Below are 22289 nucleotides of genomic sequence, written 5' to 3' on the forward strand. Positions count from 1 at the left end.
CTGCTCTTCATTACTTTCTTTATTCTGCTTGTTTGGGTGGGGGGAGGGTCTTTTCCTTTTCTAGTTTCTTGAGGTGGCAGTTTAGATTATTGATTTCAGATCTTTCCTCCATTTTGAATCAAGAATTTAGTGCTATAAACTTCCCTCTCAGCACTACTTTAGCTATGTCTCATAAACTTTTTAATATATACTATTTTCATTTTCATTCAGCTTGATGTATTTTTAAAATTTCCTCTGAGACTTCCTCTTTGGCTCATGAATTATTCAGAAGTGTGTTATATGATTTCCAAGGGTTTGGAGATCTTCCTGTTATCTGTCACTGATTTCTAGTTTGATTGTATTATGGTCAGAGAACATACACATATTATTTCCACTCCTTTAAATAAACTGAGATTAGTTTTATGACCCAGGGTATGGTCTAACTTGGTGAATGTTTCATGAGTACTTGAAAAAGGTATGTTTTAAGCTGTTTTTGAGTAGAGTGTTCTATAAATATTAATCAGAACTGCTTGGCTGATAATGCTGTTCAATTCTTCTATATCCTTCCTGATATCCAATTTAGTAGTTCTTTCAAATTCTGAAAGAGATGCTGTAGCTCCCAAATATTATTATTATGGATGTGTTTACCTTCAAGTTCTATCAGTTTTTGCTTCATGTACTTTGCAGCTCTGTTGTTTGGTTCACTAATATTTGAGATTGTTATGTTTTCTTGGTATAATGACATTTTTGTCATTGCGTAATGTCTCTATCTCAGGTAATTTTCTTCACTCTCTCATCTACTTTATCTGGTATTATATATAGCTGTTCCTGCTTTTTCAAAGTTAATGTCTGCATGGTTTATCTTTTTCTACCCTTTTACTTTTAATGCATCTATATCAATACATTTGAAGTGAGTTTCTTGTAGATGATAGCACACAGTTGAGTCACATTTTTTATACACTCTGTTATCTCTATCTATTGGTATACTTAGACCATTTTCAATTAAATAATTATTGATATTATGTCTGTCATCGAATTCCTCTTTATTTCCTGTTTATCATTCTTCTTTTTCCTTTTTCCTACCTTCCCGTGAGTTACTTGTACATTTATTTACAGACTTTTTGAGTATATCTCATTGTATAGTTTTTTAAATTACTTTTTAGTTTTTTAGTGGTTTGGGTTTGGTTTTTTTTAGCTATTACAATATACATATGGAACTTATCAATGACTACTGGTATCAATGTTTTCCCATTTCAAGTGAAGTGTTCTTTTGCTTGCAAAAGCTTTTAAATTTAATTAGATTCCATTTGTTTATTTTATTTTTATCCCTTTTAGGAGGTGGATCAAAAAAGACCTTGCTGTGATTTATGTCAAAAAGTGTTCTATGTTTTCCTCTAAGAGTCTTATAGTGTCTGGCCTTACATTTAGGTCTTCGATCCATTTTGAATTTATTTTTGTGTATAGTCTTAGGGAGTGTTCTAATTTCATTCTTTTGCATGCAGCTGTCCAGTTTTTCCAGCACCACTTATTGAAGAGGCTGTCTTTTCTCCAATGTATATTCTTGCCTCCTTTGTCAAAGATAAGGTGGCCACATGTGTGTGGATTTATCTCTAGGCTTTCTATCCTATTCCATTTATCTACATTTCTGTTTGGGGACCAGTACCTTTGGTAGCTTTGTAGTGAAGTCTGAAGTCAAGAAGCCTAATTCTTCTACATCTGGAGAAAACCATACTTGGAAAAGATATATGCATACAGCATTCAATGTAGCACTATTTATAATAGCCAGAACATGTGAGCTATCTAAATGCTCACTGACAGAGGAATGGATACAGAAGATGTGGGACATATATACAATGAAATAATACTCAGCCATAAAAAGGAATGAAATAATGGCATTTGCAGCAACATGGACAGACCTAGTGATTGTCACACTGAGTGAAGTCAGACACCGAAAGATAAATATCATATATCACTTATACGTGGGAAAATAAAAGGCTACAAATGAAGTTACCTACAAAACAGAAATAGAGCTACAGATGTAAAAACAAAAACTTATGGTTACCAGGAGGTAGGTAATATGGGGAGCAGAGGGTAAATTGGGAGATTGCAATTGACATATACACAATACTTTATAGATAATAAGGACCTACTCTAAAGCACAGGGAACTCTACTCAATACTCTGTAATGGCCTACATGGTGAAAGAATCTAAAAAAGAGTGGATACACATACACACACACATATATATATATGTATGTATTAATAAGACACATTTCTGTACACCTGTAACTAATACCTAATACAACACTGGAAATCAACTATACTCTAATAAATCTTTAAAAAGTTAATTAAGCATAAAGACAGTCTATTAAACATACTCCTGTTTTTACCCATCCACTGTTTTGTTTTTTTCCCTCTTTCTGTAGTTCCAGGCCTCCTCCCTGTTATCATTTCCTTTTCTGTTGAGAGAATTTTCTTTAGCCATAACTTATTTAAGGATCTGCTGTTGACAAATTTTCTTTCTTTTCCTTCATCTGAGAATGTTTTTATTTTCTTTTTATTCCTGAAGGATATTTTCACTAGATGTAGAACTCGGAGTGAAAAGTCCTTTTTGTTCAGCACTTGACAATGCTGTGCACTTCCTTCTTGTCTCTATGATTTCATATTAGAAATCCACTGTCTTCCAAATCATTCTTCCGCTATGGGTAATATGTTACTTCTCACTCACTGCTTTTTGTCTAAAGACAAAAAGTTTTTAGAAGTTTGGTTATGATGTGTCTTGGGATAGATTTCTTTGAGTTTATCCTGTTTGAGTATTGCTCAGCTTCTTGATTCTAATGGCTTATCCCTTTGCCCAATTTGGGGAAGTTTTCAACCATTACTTCTTCAAATATTTTTTATTTCTATAGTCTTCTCTTCTCCTTTTGTTACCCCAATGATACAAATGTTAGACCTAATGTTATTGTACCAAAGGTCTCTGAGGCTCTGTTCATTTTTTTTTTTCAAGACTAGCTTCCATCTGTTGGCTGGACAACAGACAGATAGGGTACCTAAGTTTTATTGGTCTCTCTTCAACTTCATTGATTCTTCCTTCTGTCATTTCCATGATAAAGCTCATCCAGTGTACTTAATACGGTGATTTATTTTTCAGTTCTTTAATTTTCATTTTTTAATATCTCTATTTTTTTGCTGAGATGTTCTAATTTTTTGTTTGTTTCAGGAGTGTTTGCAACTGTTTATTCAAGCATGTTTCTGATGGCTGCTTCAAAATGTTTGGCAAGTAATTCCAACATCTTAGTCTTCCCGGTGTCAGTGTCTGTTGATTTTTTCGTTGAAGTTCTAATTTTCCTGGTTCTTGGCACGACAAGTCACTTTTTATTGTATCTCAGGCATTTGAGCTATTATAAGACTGCATCCTATTTACATTTAGCAGGCACTAACCCTATTTAGATTAAGCATGCATATCCGGGGCTAATTTGTGGGCTAAATGATACTAGTGACAGTTAAGTTTCCAGAGCCCATGCAATGCTAGTCTGGTCTTCTTCATTTGTGTTATCTAGAGGTCACTCTGAATACCTAGGTGGCATTTCCTACTGTAGTTTTTTTCAAACTTTGTGGAACGTGAATTCTAGTCAGATTCATTTATGTATTGGTCAGGATTTTGCTCAGGATCTCCTATATGAATCCCTTTCTCTAGCTCTCTCTTCTTCAAGATCCTCCCCACTATCTAGTGGAGAGGGTGAGGAGTGTCCCGTACCACTGCTGAGCCCAGGGCAGGGGTAAGAGTCCAGACTTCCCATCTGGTATCCACGGACAACATGCCACTAGGGAAGGAGCCAAACGCCCCAGGAACAATTAGCTATCTGTATTTTAAGCCACACACTTAATGGCTCAACCTCCATTTATTACGTCTCACTTCTCTAAGTCAGAAGTCCAGGTCAGCTCAATTAGATTCTCTGCTCAGGGTCTCACAAGGCTAATATCAAGAATCTAATCAGGCTGGACTGTAATCTAGAGACCTGGGAGGAGAATCCACTTCCAAGCTCATTCAGGTTGTTGGCAGAATCCCTTTTTTGCAGCAGTGGGTCTGAGGTCTCCATTTCCTTGCTGGCTGCCAGCCAAGGTTTGCTCTCTGCTCCAATAAAGTGGCCTGTATTCCTTTTCACATGGCCACTCCACCTTCAAAGTCACAACTCCTCCTCAAGTTTTCCAACTTTCTGATTCCTCTTCTTTCACTTGACAGAGAAATCTCTCTGCTTCTAATGGCTCAAGTGCTACAGTTAGGCCCACTTGGATCCCTTTCTTTTGGAAAGTCAATGGCACCATGTAACATAACACAACTACTAGAGTGATTGTTGTTGTTCAGTCGCTAAGTCGTGCCCGACTCTTCGTGACCCCATGAACTGCAGCACACCAGGCTTCCCTGTCTTTCACTACTGGGATGACAGCTCATCACATTCATGGGTTCTGGAGATTCAGGAGTGGAATCTTGGGGATCATTCCTAGAAATTCTGCCCACCTTAATACCACTGGGTAGAAGACAGTATTTACTTCAGGGTTTAGTAGTCCAGAGTTGTTGCAATTAGGATGTATTAATTCTAATGGGCTCACATAGAGCATTGTTTGCATATTTCTATGTTGTTTTTGTATTTGTAGTACAATTTAAAAAAAAAATTTCCAGCATGATTATGTTTCTTTATATATTCATAAAGGTACTTTAGAAATAATAGTATTTTCAAATGTAGAACTTCAGCTCACAGGCTACCAAGCCATGGGCTTGAGAAAAGAGACTAAAGAGAACGACACAATCAGTTCCATTGTACAAAAGGAGTGCCCAAGCTTTTTCAGACAGCAAATCTGAAAAATATTCAGACAGCAAATATTTAAAAAATATTCCAAGGCTCCTATACCAACTGCTGCCCACTCCAAACTTCTGACAAAACAGTGTGTCTGGAGCAGTGCCAGACTGGAGACTGACTGGTTTACAGTCCTGTATGGGACCCCCACAGTTCCCAAGTTTAAGTGTCTGGTAATGATCACAGAAATATCTTACATGGTTTAGGTTCTGATCGGTTAGAAAGCTAGGGGCTGAAACACATGATTTCAAAGTCCCTTTCCAACCTCAAATTCGATAATCCTGTCATTAAGAAAATAAGACTCCATTATGCATAATCACCAAGATCAACTGGGTCAGGGGACTGCTCTCCCTGAGTCACAAGACACCCCTTCACACACACACACACACACACACACACACACACACACACACACACACACACACACACACACACACACACACACACACACACACACACACACACACACACACACACACACACACACACACACACACACACACACACACACACACACACACACACACACACACACACACACTTCCTGTGCTGCAACAGTGAGAAAGGCTGAGGAATATGCCAACTGGTGTGCCTTTTACTGGTAACACATTTGTCTTCAATTACTCCAGACCCTTCCTGGAGTACCATTTCTCGTAACAGCATCTAACAGGCTCCAGTTGTCAGTTTTAAGATTTTGTTCTCTAAAAGAAGACTACATGTTGAAAGTTTCAACAAAAATTTGAGTTAGAACTGGTTGTGTGCAAGGCCTCCATGGATGGGGAACAACTAGATAGTCACACATCTGGGTTATTTACCATTCTTAGGAAAGACAACAAAGTTCCTCCTGAAAAGCATATCCTGAACACTGCAAAATAACAAGCTTCTTTACAAATGAGTAAAATGAAATATTTTCCTGAATTGCCTTACTTTCAGAATTCATAGGAAAAGAGAGTACCAACCCATAAATCCAGGCAAAGGTTGTTCTTTTGAGCTGAAATAGCTGATTTCTTAAGAGAATTACTTAAAATGCAGAAAGCAAGTTCACAGCCACAATTCTGAATATAGAATAGCAACCTGGAAATCTCTACTTGATGTCCCTTGTAAAGTAACTTTGTAATTTTTTTAACTCAAGAATGGCAGAGTAACTGAGAGGTTTCTCTCAGAGTGGCACAAATGTGCACTTCCCTGGACACCTGGGGAAGGCAGGATGCAGTGGGCAATAATGGTGAGGGGTTTAAGCCCACCACGATAACTCGGACACCCAGACAAGGCTGCCTGCTCGAGTTCAGGTTCCAAAGTTCTCTACTCCTCACTAGCTTGGAACTCGTTTAACCTTAAGATGCCTCAGTTATCTCTTCTAAAAAATGGGCATGATTTAAAAAAAAAAAAACTGGTACCTATGTTATAGGGTGGTGTTAAGAATTTAATGATATATAAAGCATGTAAAGGGCTGGGATTTTGTTTAAAGTATCTTTAATATTAATTTCTCACTTTGATACTAATTTCTCATTTAAATGTTTTCTTCTCTGCAATCACCCTCTTTGTTTTTTCAGTCTTTTAATTTTACTGAGGCTTTCAATGGCTAAGTCAATGATCTCTCTTGGTAAATGTCACAATGCACTTGAAAATATCTTTTGATATTGATTTCTAACATAATTCCACAGTGATAAGAGAACAGTCTCTGTATGATTTCAATACCTTTAGACCATTACATTTTTTCACCTTGTTCTATGTCCTTGGATATGTTCCAATAGCTCCTAGTTTACAGTCTATGGGAACTTGAATAGAATTTGTATCCTATTATTGTGTGAAAATTGTATAAATCTTAATTATGTTGAATTGGTTCAGATTGCTTTTCAGGTCTACTATATCCTACTTCTCTGGATATTCATTCTATTAATTTTTAAGAGTCTGATATTGAAACTCCAACTGAAAATCTTCATTTATCTACCTAAAAAATAATTGCAATATATAACAGAATTATATGTAACCTTGTTCTGTATTTTCTAAATCTCCTGTAAATGTTTCATCATATTTTCATAATTTAAAAAAATTAAAATTAAAAAAAAACATGTAAAGGGCTTAGCCTCCTTCCTGCTTGGTGTAAGTGTTCAACAAATTTTAGTCCTTGTATGCAGATAGACACGGGCAAGATTATATATACAGAGCTAGGCAGCCAGCGAGCCTGAAAGAGAAGACAGTCATTATTATTCCATAAAGTAACCCAGCAATCAGGGCCAAAAGATAACTGTAGGTTCATTTAGCGTGTTGCAACAGAGCCGCCTGATGAATCTAGTCAAAACCTTCTCAAGTGGCATTTTAATCAGGCCCATCTTTTCAGAACAATGTCTAACATATGCTCTCCGGAGTATAGAATGACCAAAGGCCAGGTAACAGGAGCTAACATTGTTCTCCTGAGGAAGAAGCTTCCTAGTAATACATGTTTTCATTTCACACGTCTCCTTTGCGCTCAGTCCCCGGTCCCAGCCCATTGCAGATGGCCAGTAAAGGGTCCTTGAGGAGTATGGCAGATTCCCCACACCCGAGGACATCACCACGATGCACTGTGAGCAGGAGGAGGCTGTGCATGCTAGGAAACACACCTGGAAAATTCCTGCCACCTTTCTAAGAGAGGTGAGTACCTTGAAGACAATATTCTAGAGACCTCACAAAATCAATGGCCCTTGGGGTAAAAAAGAAAAATGTGATCAAAGAGATCTACTTCAGGGTTTCTGATATAGAATAGCAACTTGGAAATCTCTCCTTTCTGCCACTTGTTGAAGTAAATGTGTGTGTTTTCTGAAATCAAGACAAGCAGAGTAAATATGAGCTTTGCCTCAGACTGGTGCAAACATGTAAAAGCCTCACCTTCCCCACCTCATCGATGAAAAAAAAATAATAATAACCATGTTCACCAACCACTTTACCCAAGTACAAAAAAGACTCTGGATACGCCAGAGAGAGATCTGAAACACCTAGCAGATGAAAGCTGGGGCAACGGGAAACCGAGCTGAAAACTGTTACACTCAGCATAAGACTTACAGCTACAAGTAAACACACCTCAGCCTTCGACAGAGGGGCCTGCGGCTGCGGCGGCGTGTGCTTCTAGCTCACATCCACCGACAGGCAGGGAGAGTGCACACTTCCTCACACACACAGCAACTTAAAGATCAACAAGCACATTCTTTTAACCCGTGCTGCAGCTTCCTGCTTTCTACTTGAGAGCCTGGGTCCCACTGCCCTTCACCTAAGGTCACCCCCTAAAGCAAGCCAACCCTGCTTGGCGACCCAAGCCATGGGTTCAAGGCCTCTGCCTTTTGAGAGTCCTTTGGCCAATTGTGAAAAAATGTCTGTCTGTGGATACATGTCAGGAGAATTCAGGAAAAGGCTAAGAAGATCTTTGCTGGACTCAAATCCACTGTTGTCTGGCTCTGATGTAAGGTTCCAACAAGGGGGACACTGGCAAGTAAATCCAACATGGGGGAAATGAACCCCTATGAAAGAGCCCACATCTGCCTCTCATGGGTGGCTATCTTTCTCTTCCATTTCAGGTCTCAGGAGGGCAGCCATATTTTTAAAAAATAAATAACTATGAGGATTTCATCCGTGTCTCCTACTATTATATCTCATATTACAGACTATTGTGGTCTGTGCAGACAAAATATCCAAAACTTGGAAATGAAACCAAAAATGATCATTGTGTGAACTTTTAATGTCATGCTGATGTATTTTCTAATAAGTGTGACCCTGCCGAAGGGGTTATCTTATTCTCTCTGAAAATATATCCTAACTTAACTCATACTTTATTAGGGTATTTTACAATTCTATAAAATTCCTGGGATAACGTAGAAAAACAGTAAGATACGCCATTTTCTTTTTTTCTTTTCTGATAGAGATGATAACCCCAGAGGTTAAGATTTTATTGTTCTCTTCAGGTATATACTGCTCTATTTAACATGGATAACCAGCAAGGACCTACTGTATAGCACAGGGAACTCTGCTCAATGTTATGCGGCAGCCTGGATGGGAGGGGGGTTTGGGGAAGAATGGATACATGTATATGTATGGCTGAGTCCCTTCACTGTTGACCTGAAACTACCACAACACTGTTAATCAGCTATACCCCAATACAACATAAAAACGTTTAAACAAACAAACAGAAAAAAGATTTTACTGTCCTCTAAGACATGGGCTTCCCTGGTGGCTCAGCAATAAAGAAGCCTGCCAATGCAGAAGTTGTGGATTCAATCCTTGGGTCAGGAAGATCCCCTGGTGGAGGACATGGCAACCTACTCCAGCATTCTTGCCTGGGAAATGCCACGGGCAGAGGAGCTTGACAGGCTACAGTCCATAGGGTCGCAGGAGTTGGATACAACTGTGTGACTAAACAACAAAAAACGCATGAACCCATTTTGATCTTCTTTAATTTTATTGAAGTATAGTTGATTTATAATGTTGTTTTTGCTTTTCTTTTCTTTGAATATTCCTTTTCTCGTGGACTTTTTAATCAGTTCCCCACATCCTCAGAGAGTCAGTTTTGTTATTCTGCTAGTTCTTTCATTAAATGAGTTCAATAAAACTTTGACACATGCTCTCTACTGGCATGTTTTTGACAATCTAAGGAGTCTTTAATAGTTCATGGACCCAACAATCAAATCGTCCCTGGGAGATTGAGTTCTGTGCTTAAGGACACTTCAGCAGTCAAACTCAAAGGTCAACTATGTGAAGACCACCAGACTCAGGCACAAAGGAGGCCCCAGATCCCGCCTCACAGAGGCCACAGATTTAAACAGAAAAACAAATATGTTGAAAGTGAGGGAGGGCAGCAATTCCACTCCTACTTGTATATACATAAGAGAAATGAGTGCCTGTCTCCACAAAACACTCAAACTGGAAACAACCCAATGTGCATGTATAAGAGAAAGGATAAACAAATTACAGCATACTCATAAAATGGGATACCATACAGCAAGAACAGATGATATACACCACGTTTTGTTGTGCGAAAGTAGCCATATATACAGAAGTACATACTGCATGACTCCATTTACATGAAATTCAAGTATAGGCAAAACTAATCTATGAGGACAGATTACTTATGAGAAGGGGAATGACTGGGAAATGGCATGATGGAAATTTCTAGAGAGATAGAAATAAAATTCATCTGGCTGATGGTTACAGAGGCATGCGCTTATATAAAAAATATCAAACTGTACAATTATGATAGCATTTTAGTCTATGTAAACTGCACCTTGAAAAATGAATAAAATTTTTTAAAAGAGAAGGGATCAAGAAAAATGTACTCTAAAAGAAGTGGGTGAGGAGAGAGGTGGGGAGAAGAAAGGGAAAGAGGGATTCTAAAAGATTCTTCTTCCACATGTACAGTAAATCAACTAAATTAGAACTAACTAAATAAAAGAAAAAGAGGAACAAACCCAAAAGGCCATGGGGCCTGGTTGGGTACATTGATGGGCACCAAGAAATAGCCCAAGAGTTGGGGAAGCCCAGACAACTTTGTGTTTTGTTTTGTTTTTAATTTTATCATTGCAAACCAGGCATCATCTTAATGCTGGAGTGGTCAGACTGCAGGGTATTTTTCCTTGAAGAAATTGAGACAATACAGAGTTGAGGGTGGATACAGAATCCCCACACTTTACGGGAGCAGGTTCAACTGGGACACTGATTAACAATCTGACAAATGAATCAAGAAAACGCTTAAGATAAGCTCTCCAACGATGGTCACATTGGCATAAGGCACACAACTAAACAACGGGATACCACAAGATTACGCAATTCCCTCTGGGGAAAAATGATTCTTAAGCTAAATAAGGCATGTGTAAACCTACTTTCAAAACTGTGAACTTATGCCAATATGATTATTACTACCTAAAGATGTATTTTCAGCTTCCAGAACTCTCTATGGCAGCGTTCTTTATTGTTCAGCTCTGCTGCATCCACCCACTGGATTTTCAATAATAGGCCTAAAACATTCCCAGTGGGTGAAGACTTGAAAATAGAATCAGCCATCTGAAAGAAGCGAAGTTTCTTTTTCTGCCAAATGTAACAGCCACAAGTGGTGCGGCCCCAGCCACTCCTGCCACATCCTCTCTGGCACAGGTAGACCAAGCGCCTCCCAAGCATGCGGCTTCCCCTCCCTGGAGGTGCTCGAGCCAAGGTGAGACAAGTGTCAGGCAAAGAAGACAGTCTCTTCCTCCACCAGCAGCAGGGACAGCAGTAGGTGTTAGTAGGTGGCCGGCCACACGCTAAGTGACTTTGGCGCATGGTCTCCGTGAATCCTCAGAGGGCCCTGACGAGGTGGCTGGGCTCAGGAAGGACGGAAAAACAGATGGCACACCCGGATTAGGTAATCTGCGATGGGAGGCATAAAGAGACTTTTACAAAGTAGGTGAAGGAGAGAGACACTCCAAGGCAGGAGCTGAGGGCTAGAAACAAAGGAGCCCCAGCTCTGCTGAGATGATGCAGGGAAAGGAATGTAGAAAAAGAATTTGGTGGGAGCAGCCACCATCTTGCAGAGGGACACGGCTGAACACGGGCCAGCCTGGAGTGGGGAGCCAGAGGGATAAGCCCTAATGTCGCTGGCCTCCCCTCTGCCTCAGACATCTCCCACCAGCCTCCCCTTGAGACAGAGCCCGTGGGCCATGGTGGCCTGGCCCAAGGCCCAGCAGGTGCAGAGGGGCAGACAGAGGCCCTGGCAGGGGGGCAGGATCTCAGTGACGAGCTCCTGCTTCCCAGCACCCCTGGGGCTCTTCATGAGTATGCCCTCCCTGCCCTGGTGCCCACTAGCTTCCACAAACACTTATGATGCCCCACTATCCCTGAGTAAAAGCTAAGTTCAAAGTTTCTCAGTCTGTAGATTAGTGGTTTGGAATAGGCCAAGGACATAGTAAGGGGCTTCTCTGGCAGCTCAGATGGTAAATAATTGGCCTACAATGACCCAGAAGACCCAGGTTCCATCCCTGGGTTGGTAAGATCTCCTGGAAAAGGGAATGGCTACCCACTCCAGTATTTTTGTCTGGAGAATCCCATGGACAGACAAGCCTGGTGGGCTACAGTTCATAGGGTCACAAAGAGTCGGACATGATTGAGCAACTGAAAGAAAGTAAGAACACAGTAAAGGCTCTCAAAACAGGGCCCACTTTCTAAACTAGACCTGAAGTCCCTTCTTCCCATCGTCCTCCCTTCCTTCCCCTGGTCCTCCCCCCTTCCCCTGATCCTCCCCTCCTTCCCCTGGCCCTCCCCTCCTTCCCCTGGTCCTCCCCTCCTTCCCCTGGCCCTCCCCTCCTTCCCCTGGTCCTCCCCTCCTTCCCCTGGACCTCCCCTCCTTCCCCTGGTCCTCCCCTCCTTCCCCTGGACCTCCCCTCCTTCCCCTGGTCCTCCCCTCCTTCCCCTGGACCTCCCCTCCTTCCTCTGGTTCTCCCCTCCTTCCCCAGGTCCTCCCCTCCTTCCCCTGGTCCTCCCCTCCTTCCCCTGATCCTCCCCTCCTTCCTATGGTTCTCCTCTGTAACTCCTTCCTCCTCCATCTTCACGCAAGCTTTGTCTCTCTTATCCAGAAAAGTTCCCCTTTCAACTCAGAATTTGGCTCAATGCCAAGGATGGTCCTTGCCCCCAAATTGGGGTTTAGCTGGGAAGGGCAAAAGAATTCACCCTCGTTCACTCATCAATAGCCTCAACCCCTGGGTCCAGATGTGAAGCTGTTCTCCTCTTAAAATGGGAGAGACAGGGCTGCCAGGTCCAACCATAGTCCAAGAAAAAAAGTCTATCCTCCCACCACTGTTTAGAGTAAGCAAGGCTTATCAGCCTGGAACCCACCAAGCTCTCCCCAGCTTTCTGCACACCAAGGAGAAAGAGCACGAGAGAGGTTAGTAGGATCCTCTGAGGCAAGATCTTGAAGAAAGATGAAACTGGGTTTCCATTTGTTCTACACTGGGCTGGGGGGGGGGGGTGAGGGTTACCGTTAGAGGGCCCAGGGGGTGAAGCCTGGAGCATCTCACTGTGCTTCGTCAACAACTCCGCCCATGTCGCTCACATGGCTCTTTGATGGGGGCACCTGCTTCTCTGGGCTCAGCATCCCCCACACCACCTGCCTCCCGATGGCCCCAGGTCTCAGGCATGGTCTGGTGCCACCGGAACTACAGCAGGGGCCCTGGCGACTCCTGCACACCCCCGTCCCTACCAAGAACAGGCCTGTCTAGCCCGGCACTGGGTGGGAAGGTTACGGTCCAAGGACTTTTTAGACCTACATGGTATTTCCCACTGGGATCAGCCCGCAGGTGATCCGTTTTTAAAGCTAATTCCAACTATTATTTACAACTGCATGGTATGAACTTTCTCAACATGACTGAGTTATTCAATACATTTTTTTGTAATTAACCCTTTGGCAAAGGCCATCATTTTCAAAACGTTACTAGAAAAAAAAAAAAAAAAGATTTTACTCAGTGCTTCATGACCACAAAGGAGGAAAGGAAAATAACATTGTTCCTATCAAAACAGCAATATGATGTAAAGATGGAAACATGGCACAATTGGAATTCTGTGTTTAGTTTGCTGCTTGATTTAAGTGGTCAAAACTGAGTTTCACCTTCATCTCGGATGGGATAGAAAAAGGCAAGAGTCTTTGAAACTATCAAAGCATACACACAATTAAAAGTAAAACAAGTAAAGCAAGTGGATAAACTTTACATTTTTCTAGCGTTGGCTAAGTGATACACAGTTTGGAAAGTGAACATCCTGGGCCTTAAAGGAAGTGAATTCAAAACAAGTATCCCCCTATATCAAGGGCCAAGCTCTATGTGCTCTTCTCGACAGCACATGAGATGTCAAACTGAACTACCCCCTGGGAGGGTCCCTGGAAATTCCTCCTCAAGTGCCCCCCACCTTTGGCCAGCAGAACCCGCATAGGAGACAGGAAAAGGGGTTTTCGCTTTGTACTCACTCTTACAAAGTTGTCAGGGAACAAACCTCTCCTGCCATTGATCTGTCCCTCCCACCAGCCTCCATCCTCCTTCCTGATGTTGGTGATGATCTCACCCACGGTGATCGTCAGCTCATCGTCGTGCTGGGCCTGGTAGTCAAACTCCACTATGGCCTCCACTGGAAGGAACAGGGACCAAAAAAGAAGAAGAGCACTTTAGATCGGATGTTGGAGAAATCCGAAGCCGGCAGCACTGGACAGTCAGGGAAGTCCTATTAAAGGGGCTTCCCCTCTACCGATACTTAAAAATAACAGGGCCACCCACAGCAGCCTGACTTTGGTTAACCTGAGGCCTGTAGCACAGAAGCCACAAAGTGCTGGTCCGTGGTCAGGCACCAGCAGAGTGACCTACAGGTCTCAGGACCAGCGGGGACTTCAGAGGGGAAACACACAATGACAGAAGGAAGACAACCCTGGCCCACCACCCTGCCCCCAGACGCAGCCCAGCACCATTTCCCCAGGCGCAGAGACTGCGGGCCACAGCAGCTGCAAGTCTGGCTCTCGGGTGCCCCCTCTCTCGTCAAGACCAGGTGAGGCTAACCTCCCAGCCTGAGCTATGCAAAGTGTGGGTGATGATCATTCCCATGCTACAGAAATAATGCCTGCCTCTCACCGACAAGAAGATGGCTGCTTAGGCAGCAATACCATTTGCAACTGTTCTCCCAGCTCACGGTGATTTTGTACACACAGTAATAAGTGGAGGCAAAAAATGAGGCAGAGAGGTCTTCTGGTACCCATGCAAATTAACAGAGCCAATCAACCCAGAGGTTGACTAGTTTATCCACACACAGATTAAACAGTTCATCTGCTCTTCAGGGTTCACCTCATGCCCACCTCAATCTCCTGCCCTTTGCCTTTTTTACTTGCAGCTTAATCTGAAAGCATGAATAAATGGATGGATAGACAGATGAACAAAGGGTAATAAAAATTAGGTGAAATCACAAGTGGTAAAAAGGGACTTGTCTGGTGGCTCACTGGCTGATACTCTACACTCCCAATGCAGGGGGCTAGGCTCTAGCCCTAGTCAGGGAACTAGAGCCCACATGCTGCAACTAAGACCCAGCATAGCCAAATAAATAAATTAAAATAAATATTTTTTTAAAGAGTGGAATATATGTACACCTATGGCTGATTCATGTTGATGTTTGACAGAAAACAACCAAATTCTGTAAAGCAATTACCCTTCAATTAAAAAATAAATAAATTTTTTAAAAAAGAAAAAAAAAGAATGGAAAGTTAAATGACCTCTGTAAGGAACCCATATATAAAAATGAACTCAAAATGGATCATTGGTCTAAATGTAAGAACTAAAACCATAACATTTTTATAAGAAAGCACAGGAGAAAATCTTAGTGATCTTGGGTTTGGCAAAGATTTCTTCAATAGAATACCAAAAAAAAAGCGCAAATGACTTCTACAAGTTTAATACACAGGGGTAGGTTTTCCAGGAAAAAGGCTGGTAGGTGAATGGGCTCCTTGTCAAATACATTTTGCATATATATCCATTGGGGATAAATTCCTAAAGTGCTTCCAGATGAAACAAGCCCATCCACCCAGACTGGTGTGCTCATCTCATCCACTTGTAACCCAGACAGTTCATAAGCAACTCAGAGCAGAATTTCCTTTCCTAGATTATTTTTTCATTCCAAAATTAGCTGGCTGACTGTGCTGTCATAAATCTGCCCAGGTTGAAGTTGACTTGTGAACCATTTTCATCACTTATCAACAGAAAGGAAAAGTGTAAGAGCATAAACAAGGCAACCTTTTCAGATTTCTCCTGGTTCCTGACAAATACAAAGGCAGAAACACTCCAATTTTCTTATATCATATCCTCACACCAGCATCCATCCACCCAGACTGGTGTGCTCATCTCATCCACTTGTAACCCAGACAGTTCATAAGCAACTCAGAGCAGAATTTCCTTTCCTAGATTATTTTTTCATTCCAAAATTAGCTGGCTGACTGTGCTGTCATAAATCTGCCCAGGTTGAAGTTGACTTGTGAACCATTTTCATCACTTATCAACAGAAAGGAAAAGTGTAAGAGCATAAACAAGGCAACCTTTTCAGATTTCTCCTGGTTCCTGACAAATACAAAGGCAGAAACACTCCAATTTTCTTATATCATATCCTCACACCAGCAGTTAAAGTGAGCCATCATAGCAATCAGAACCAGGTCGATCAAAAAGCAGCTTTCTTCAAATTACCTAGACAAGAATCTACTGAAGCTGTGCTATCAGAACTGAGATTACAGTAACCACCGTTTATGTCCCAGACACTTTCTCTGCATTATCTCACTTAATCCTCTGATGCCCATCTTCCCAATTAAAGAACCTGAAGCAAAGTAGTTAAGCTTATTTTCTGAGCCAGTGTTCTCCGAACCAAGATGAACTCACTACTTGAGGAATTAGTTGACAAGATGAAAAAAAAAAAATGAGTTCATTCATTTTTTAATTTTAAAAAGAGAAAAATTCAACATCTCTAACATTCCATTTGCAGAATGACACTGGCTCCTTCATCCAGCCTCTAGGTCAGGCAGTCAGGGATGCTCCAAGGGCACAGAGCAGCCTGCAGGACAGCTGTCTCCCTTGACAAGAGCGGCTGCCAGAGTCAGCACCAGCTTTCAGCTTCACGGGCACCCCACAGTTCTGAGAGGCTTCTTGGTAGAGCCTCTGTATGACTATTACCCCTTTTAACTAAAATCACCCTCACTAAATGGATGAGAGGCTTGAGAAGAGTTTGTAAAGAAAATAGGGGTTGGAGATAATATTCAACACACAACCATGTCAACAAACAAACACGGAGGTGTTGACACTTCAGTCCCTAGGTGGGAGCTCTCTGTCAGCCATGTTAGGAGGCAAAGACAAGGACCAGCCAATCACCACAACACACTCTGAGTTATCATGACAATTTGTAATTCACGTTTTCTCCTACTCTTGATATAGGTTTGCTGCTGCTGCTGCTGCTAAGTTGCTTTAGTCGTGTCCGACTCTGTGCGACCCCATAGACGGCAGCCCACCAGGCTCCCCCGTCCCTGGGATTCTCCAGGCAAGAACACTGGAGCGGGTTGCCATTTCCTTCTCCAATGCATGAAAGGGAAAAGTGAAGTTGCCTAATTATAATATGGAACTATTGGGATTAGCAAGTTATTTAAAATGACGTACCTGAGCCATGAAGACAAATGTCTTCACTTTTTACCAAAGTCTAAAATCATACAATAGTCAGTCTTATGTTTTCCAAAAGTTCATTAAACCTAATAATAAATGTTTAGAAGCTTCTTTCGGGTTGTCTTAATCAATACGTACAGCAATACATTTATACATAAGCTATAAATAAATACATATATGGAGATAGTAATTTTTTAAAAAACAGGTATTATTCTTTTTCACAAGAACAGGATTGGAACACTGACCTAGGCTCCACAAGGCTGATCCTATTGCAGTACTTAGAGATGAAAACTCATAGCTTTTTTTTTCTTTAATATTTTGATGCAGATCATTTTTAAAGTCTTTATTGAATTTATTACAATATTGCTTCTGTGTTATGTTTTGGGGTTTTTGGCCATGAGGCATGTGAGTTCTTAGCTCCTCGACCAGGGATCAAACCCTCACCCTCTGCAGTGGAAAGCAAAGTCTTAACCACTGGACCACCAGGGAAGTTCCCACTCATAGCTTTTCTGATGGAGACAGAGTATCGCCCAAAGCAGAGTTGGGGGGAAGCAACCCATGGGACCTGCCTGATGGAGAGGGGGAAGGAAGCTGCTCAAGGGTCCATCTTGATGCTAAATTGAAACGGTGTGTACTTTGGGAACTCAGAACCACATCAACTTCAAGAACACAACTGTGCTTCTTCTTTCCTAAACAGCAAGTCTCATTTTCTGCCTTCTCCACACTGGCTTTATCAAGGTAAAGCTGGAAGAGGACAAAGGGATCTGCTTCAAGAAGATGAATCCAAAGAAATAAACAGCTGCTGCCTGCTGTTGAAAACTGGAGAGAAGCATAGCCTGATTTTCCTTCCATCTCCTTCTTATGAGGAGTCCAAGAAGAACACAGCTTTACCAATGGCTGCTAGAAATAAGGCTGAGAATGAGGAACTGGGGGCTCAGGGATCTATAAAGCATAACTGAGTAATTTTTAAGTCTTCCAACATCCTATTGAGCTGGTCTTTCCTGAGTTACCCTTCCTTTAAAGTCCCAGACACTTAATCTCAGGCACTCTGCCTTCCCTCGGGGCCCAACCAGACTCTGGCTGGCCCCTTTCTGGTTCATGTGGCCCCTGAGCCTCCCTGGGCTCTGGCACTGAGGCAATTCCATGCTGTGGTGGCTGCACGTGTGTCTTATCCTCCCAGTAAGCCTCTAAATACCTTCTGGGTACAGACGTCCCTTAGTTCTGTCGTGGTCCCTATGAGCACCCATGACGTACAGTAAGTACTCAACCAAGCTGTGAGAAACCAACGGCTCAGCTTGCATTTGCATTTTATAATGGCAGATAGTTCTCTGCCCAACAAAGATGCTACTAAAATGCCAAGTGTCAATCACACTTTTGCAAATTGAGTCAGATCTTCGGTGCACGAAGGGAGCTTGCTATTTAAAGGATCCTGTGGTTAATTCTTTTGTAACATGAATAATCACTTCCTGCTTTACCTTTCCTGTCAAGAAGAATTTTTACATATCAAGTTTCTCTAAGAGGAGGAAACCTATGTATGGCTTTGTTAAGAGCTCACAAAACATGTGGTTATGTCTCTCCTACCCCTTTTAAGGGCTCTTTCAATGTCCCTTGTAAAGCCTTTGAAAGGTTTAGAACTTTTGCTGTCCACTGAAGTGTCACTTGCCACGTGTAGCTATTGAATACTTGAAATGTGGTTCGTCCAAATTGAGATGTGCCATAAAATACACAGCAAGTGGCAAAAACTTATTAGGAAAAAAAAGAATGCAAAATATCTCACTAATTTTTATATTGATTATATGTTGAAATGATACCATTTTAGATGTGCTCGGTGAAATTATTCAAGTATTATTCAAATAAAATTCACTTGTTTCTTTTCCTTTTCTGAATGTGGCCAGTAGAATATTTAAAATCACATACGCAGCCAGTATTATATTTCTATTTTAGAGAGACAGTTTAGGATAATACTCAGCAGACAGATCTAGATCTCACAGAGCACAAACACAGTCAAAATATGCACAGGAGCCCATGAGAAAGTCTGTGGCCCTAAAACCCATTTCCTTGTCTTCAGGAAGCTGCCACTAGGAGAAAACCTGACCTAAGTTTTTTTTTTTTTTTTTTTTTAACAGTACCCTTTGGGAAACTACCTCTGGGCATGAGCACAAAATTAAAACATTAAGCTAAATAAAATATATCAGAGGTATAATTAGGTCAACAGTAAACAAAATCCCGTATTTAAAGACACCATAAATTATAAAACTTAAGGACGTCTCCCTGTCAGAAAATACCACTCTCCAGCTGCCTGCGGTGCCAAAAGCCAGCCTCCACACGTCTGCTAAAGCTACCATCGCTGCAAAAGCCAAATCTACAGTTAACCTCAGTGCACAGAAAGACAGAAGCAGAGCCAGAGGAGATAAGAGATCTGCTTCGAAAGGCAAAACCTCCCCATCTCCGCCTTCAAACCTGCTGGGATGTCTCCTCCCCCCAAAGATGAAATGGGTGTTTTTAACTGTCGGTTGGCTAACCCAGCTGCCAAGCAGCTTCTCACAGCGACCAGCTTCTCACGGTGGCGGTGGGGTTTCGGAGGCCCCGCTCAGTGGCCGGCCCCTCCCTACCTCTGCGCTGAACTCGATCTGGGTGCTAACCACGCCCTGCCAGCATTCGAGGGCGGCTGGCTCCAATCAGACAGCGAGCTCCCGCTGGGAAAAGCCCTGCTCCTTTTCAGGACTCCACCTCCCTCGCCCAGCATCAACTTGTGTTCCAGCTCTCTGACTGAAGAGAACAGATACAAATCAAGAAGTACTTTTTCACCAAGAAAGTTTTCACCAAAAAAAGATCACAACTGCCAGTCATTAGAGATAGAAAGAACACGAGTTATCATCTTGTCACATCCTTTTCTTAACTTTACAGATGAGGAGGAACTGAGGCCTGGAATGTTCCGTGACCAAGGCTTACAGAGCTAAATAATGGCAGCATCATCAAGACTAGGATTAAACTCTCCAGCCTTACTCTCCAGGTGAGAGAAGGGAAAACAGAAAGTAAAAAATGGGAGGGGAAAACTGAGACCAGTAATGTACACACTTCCACAGCACTGGCCTTTTCTCTTTCTTTCTTTCACCTAAAGCATAGTTAACAGGATACCCAGAAAAAATTTCACCAGCCAGGAACATATGAGAACCTATGTTCAAATCTACAGATACAGAAAACAGATGAGTAGTTGCCTAGGGCTGGAGTGAGAACCGGGCCTGACTGCAAATGGCTAGGAGACATCTTTAGTTGGGGACAGATATGTTCTAAAATTAAATTCTGGTGACAGCTTCACAATGCTATAAATGTATTAAAATCATTGAATTGTGTACTTTAAAAGGGTAGAATTTAATACCTCTACATAGTTTTTAAGAAGACAGTCTGTGTATGTGAGTTTTGGAATTTATGATGGCAGAGATTTGCTCATCAAGGTGGTTGCCTGTGTGTGTCCCAAGGAGAAACCACTGCCCACCCAGGAAGGAGAAGCCATTTGGGGAACTTTCCCCTCCCCCAGGAGATACCATCAGATGGAACCGTCCACCCACAGGCCGGCCCTGCCCTCTGCCAGCACAGGACTCAACTACCTCGCACAGCAGCTGTGACAAAGGCTGGAACGGGCTGCAGCAGATCCCCCAGCAGGGCCCCTAGATGAGGCGGGGACTCTGGGGCTGACTGGTTGCCATCTTTCCCAGACTTGAGCCTCCAGTTTTTTCTTCCACCCTATAAACCAGCCCATGGCCTTTCAGTAAATCCTGTTCCCTATTTTAGTGAAAGGAGAATTGGTTTCTGTTGCTTTCAGCCAGAGAACCCTAATGGGTACATTCAAGCATCAGCTTTTAAGGCGTGCAATCTTAACCACTGGAACACCAAGGAAGTCCAAGCATCAAGTTTTTAATAAACAGACTCTTCCCAACACAAGTGTGCATGAGGCCCAGTTCTCATTAGCTCATGCTTTCTCGCCAGCATCTGGGCTGAGGGTCTGGGGACCCGCACTTCCTGGGTGAGGACCTCAGGCACCACAGGGACTTTCAAGTCCAACAAAGCTGACCTTAACACCAGCCACCTTTTCCTTCAGTGTCTTTACAAACACACCACTAAGGGGCACCAGGCCAATAAGGGGGTCATGCCTAAGGCTTGAAACTTACAAATTGCGCACTAGCGCCCCCAAGGAAGAGATGCTCAGAACACAGACCTCAGTGAACCAAGAGCCACCGGGCTTGAACTCTTTCCCTGGGTAGCAGCCAGTAGCAACTCCCAGAACCCGGCATCATCAGGGAAGTGGTAAAGAGATGAGATGAGTGGTAAAGTCAAGATGAGAAAGAAGAAACCCAGGTGGGAGAGATAAACGAAGGCACAGCCTTGAGAACACCTGTCACACAGCTTTCTAAGATGGCCCGAGGAACCCCAGCTTCCCAGCCCATCTCCCTGCTCTTGTCACCTCTGCCTAAGTGTCTTTACAGAGGATGTGAGGAAGAGGAGAAAAAGCACAGGATTTGGAGCCTGGGATGCCCAGGGGTGAATTCCAGCTTGGATATTCAGTAGCTGTGTGACTTGAGGCCAAATACCTTGCTTGAGTTTATTTCCTTTGTGCTTAAAATTGGGAGATGATCTCCCCACCAGATCATTGTGAGGCAGAGGGATGATGCCTGTGAACTCCTGTACACAGAAGCTGCTCCATGAATGACAGCCACTAGTCCTATGGGCCCTGATGCTGTGAGGGTTTCCTGGGCCCATCTTCCCAGTCTGCCCCCTGGAATGGGAGCCCTTAAAGGACAGATCTGACCATTCCCTCCCCCCATCTGCTTCTCTGGCACTCGTTATGTGCTCAACAAATGTTGATGATTGAGTACGTCTGGAGGAAGTGTCACCCTGAAACCAGAGCTTATCACTCAGCACAATGAAACGCAGTTGCCACTGGGAGCCTAGTTGTTAGGCCAGAAGGCTGGAAAAAGTCAAAGATCAGGATGACTGGACAGTCACAGAACAGGAACGGTGCACTGGGCCGAGCCTCTCGAGTGCACTGGGATCAATCTCGACTCTATGCTCTCCCCTGCCATGACAGGACCACTGCTCCTGACAGTAGAGGGGTGCTGAATTCAAGCTGAGAATGGGGTACAGGGCTGTTCCCTCAATGGGGAAGTGCTTCACAAAGCCTTGTGGCCTGCACTAGGAAGCCTTCGCCTCACCAGGGCCTCAACCAAGAAGCTGAGAACAATGAGTTATTAAACACTTCCCGACTAAAATTAACCCTTGCAAACCTCATGCACAGCTCT

The 22289-nt window shown here is 42.7% G+C and overlaps 1 protein-coding gene across 2 annotated transcripts in view; it reads right to left on the reverse strand.

Annotated features, from left to right (window-relative positions):
• SH3KBP1 (SH3 domain containing kinase binding protein 1) overlaps positions 1-22289 on the reverse strand; it is a 335566-nt gene that overhangs the window by 276745 nt on the left and 36532 nt on the right. Inside the window, exon 2 of one of the 2 annotated variants that reach the window (XM_070291401.1) lies at positions 13788-13945. In XM_070291401.1, the coding sequence (XP_070147502.1) occupies positions 13788-13945 (158 nt within the window). The remainder of the gene's footprint in view (positions 1-13787; positions 13946-22289) is intronic. The other variant, XM_070291398.1, reaches the window with a different exon arrangement.

Source organism: Ovis canadensis, chromosome X, assembly GCF_042477335.2.
Source record: "Ovis canadensis isolate MfBH-ARS-UI-01 breed Bighorn chromosome X, ARS-UI_OviCan_v2, whole genome shotgun sequence".
In the NCBI taxonomy this organism is placed as follows: domain Eukaryota; kingdom Metazoa; phylum Chordata; class Mammalia; order Artiodactyla; family Bovidae; genus Ovis; species Ovis canadensis.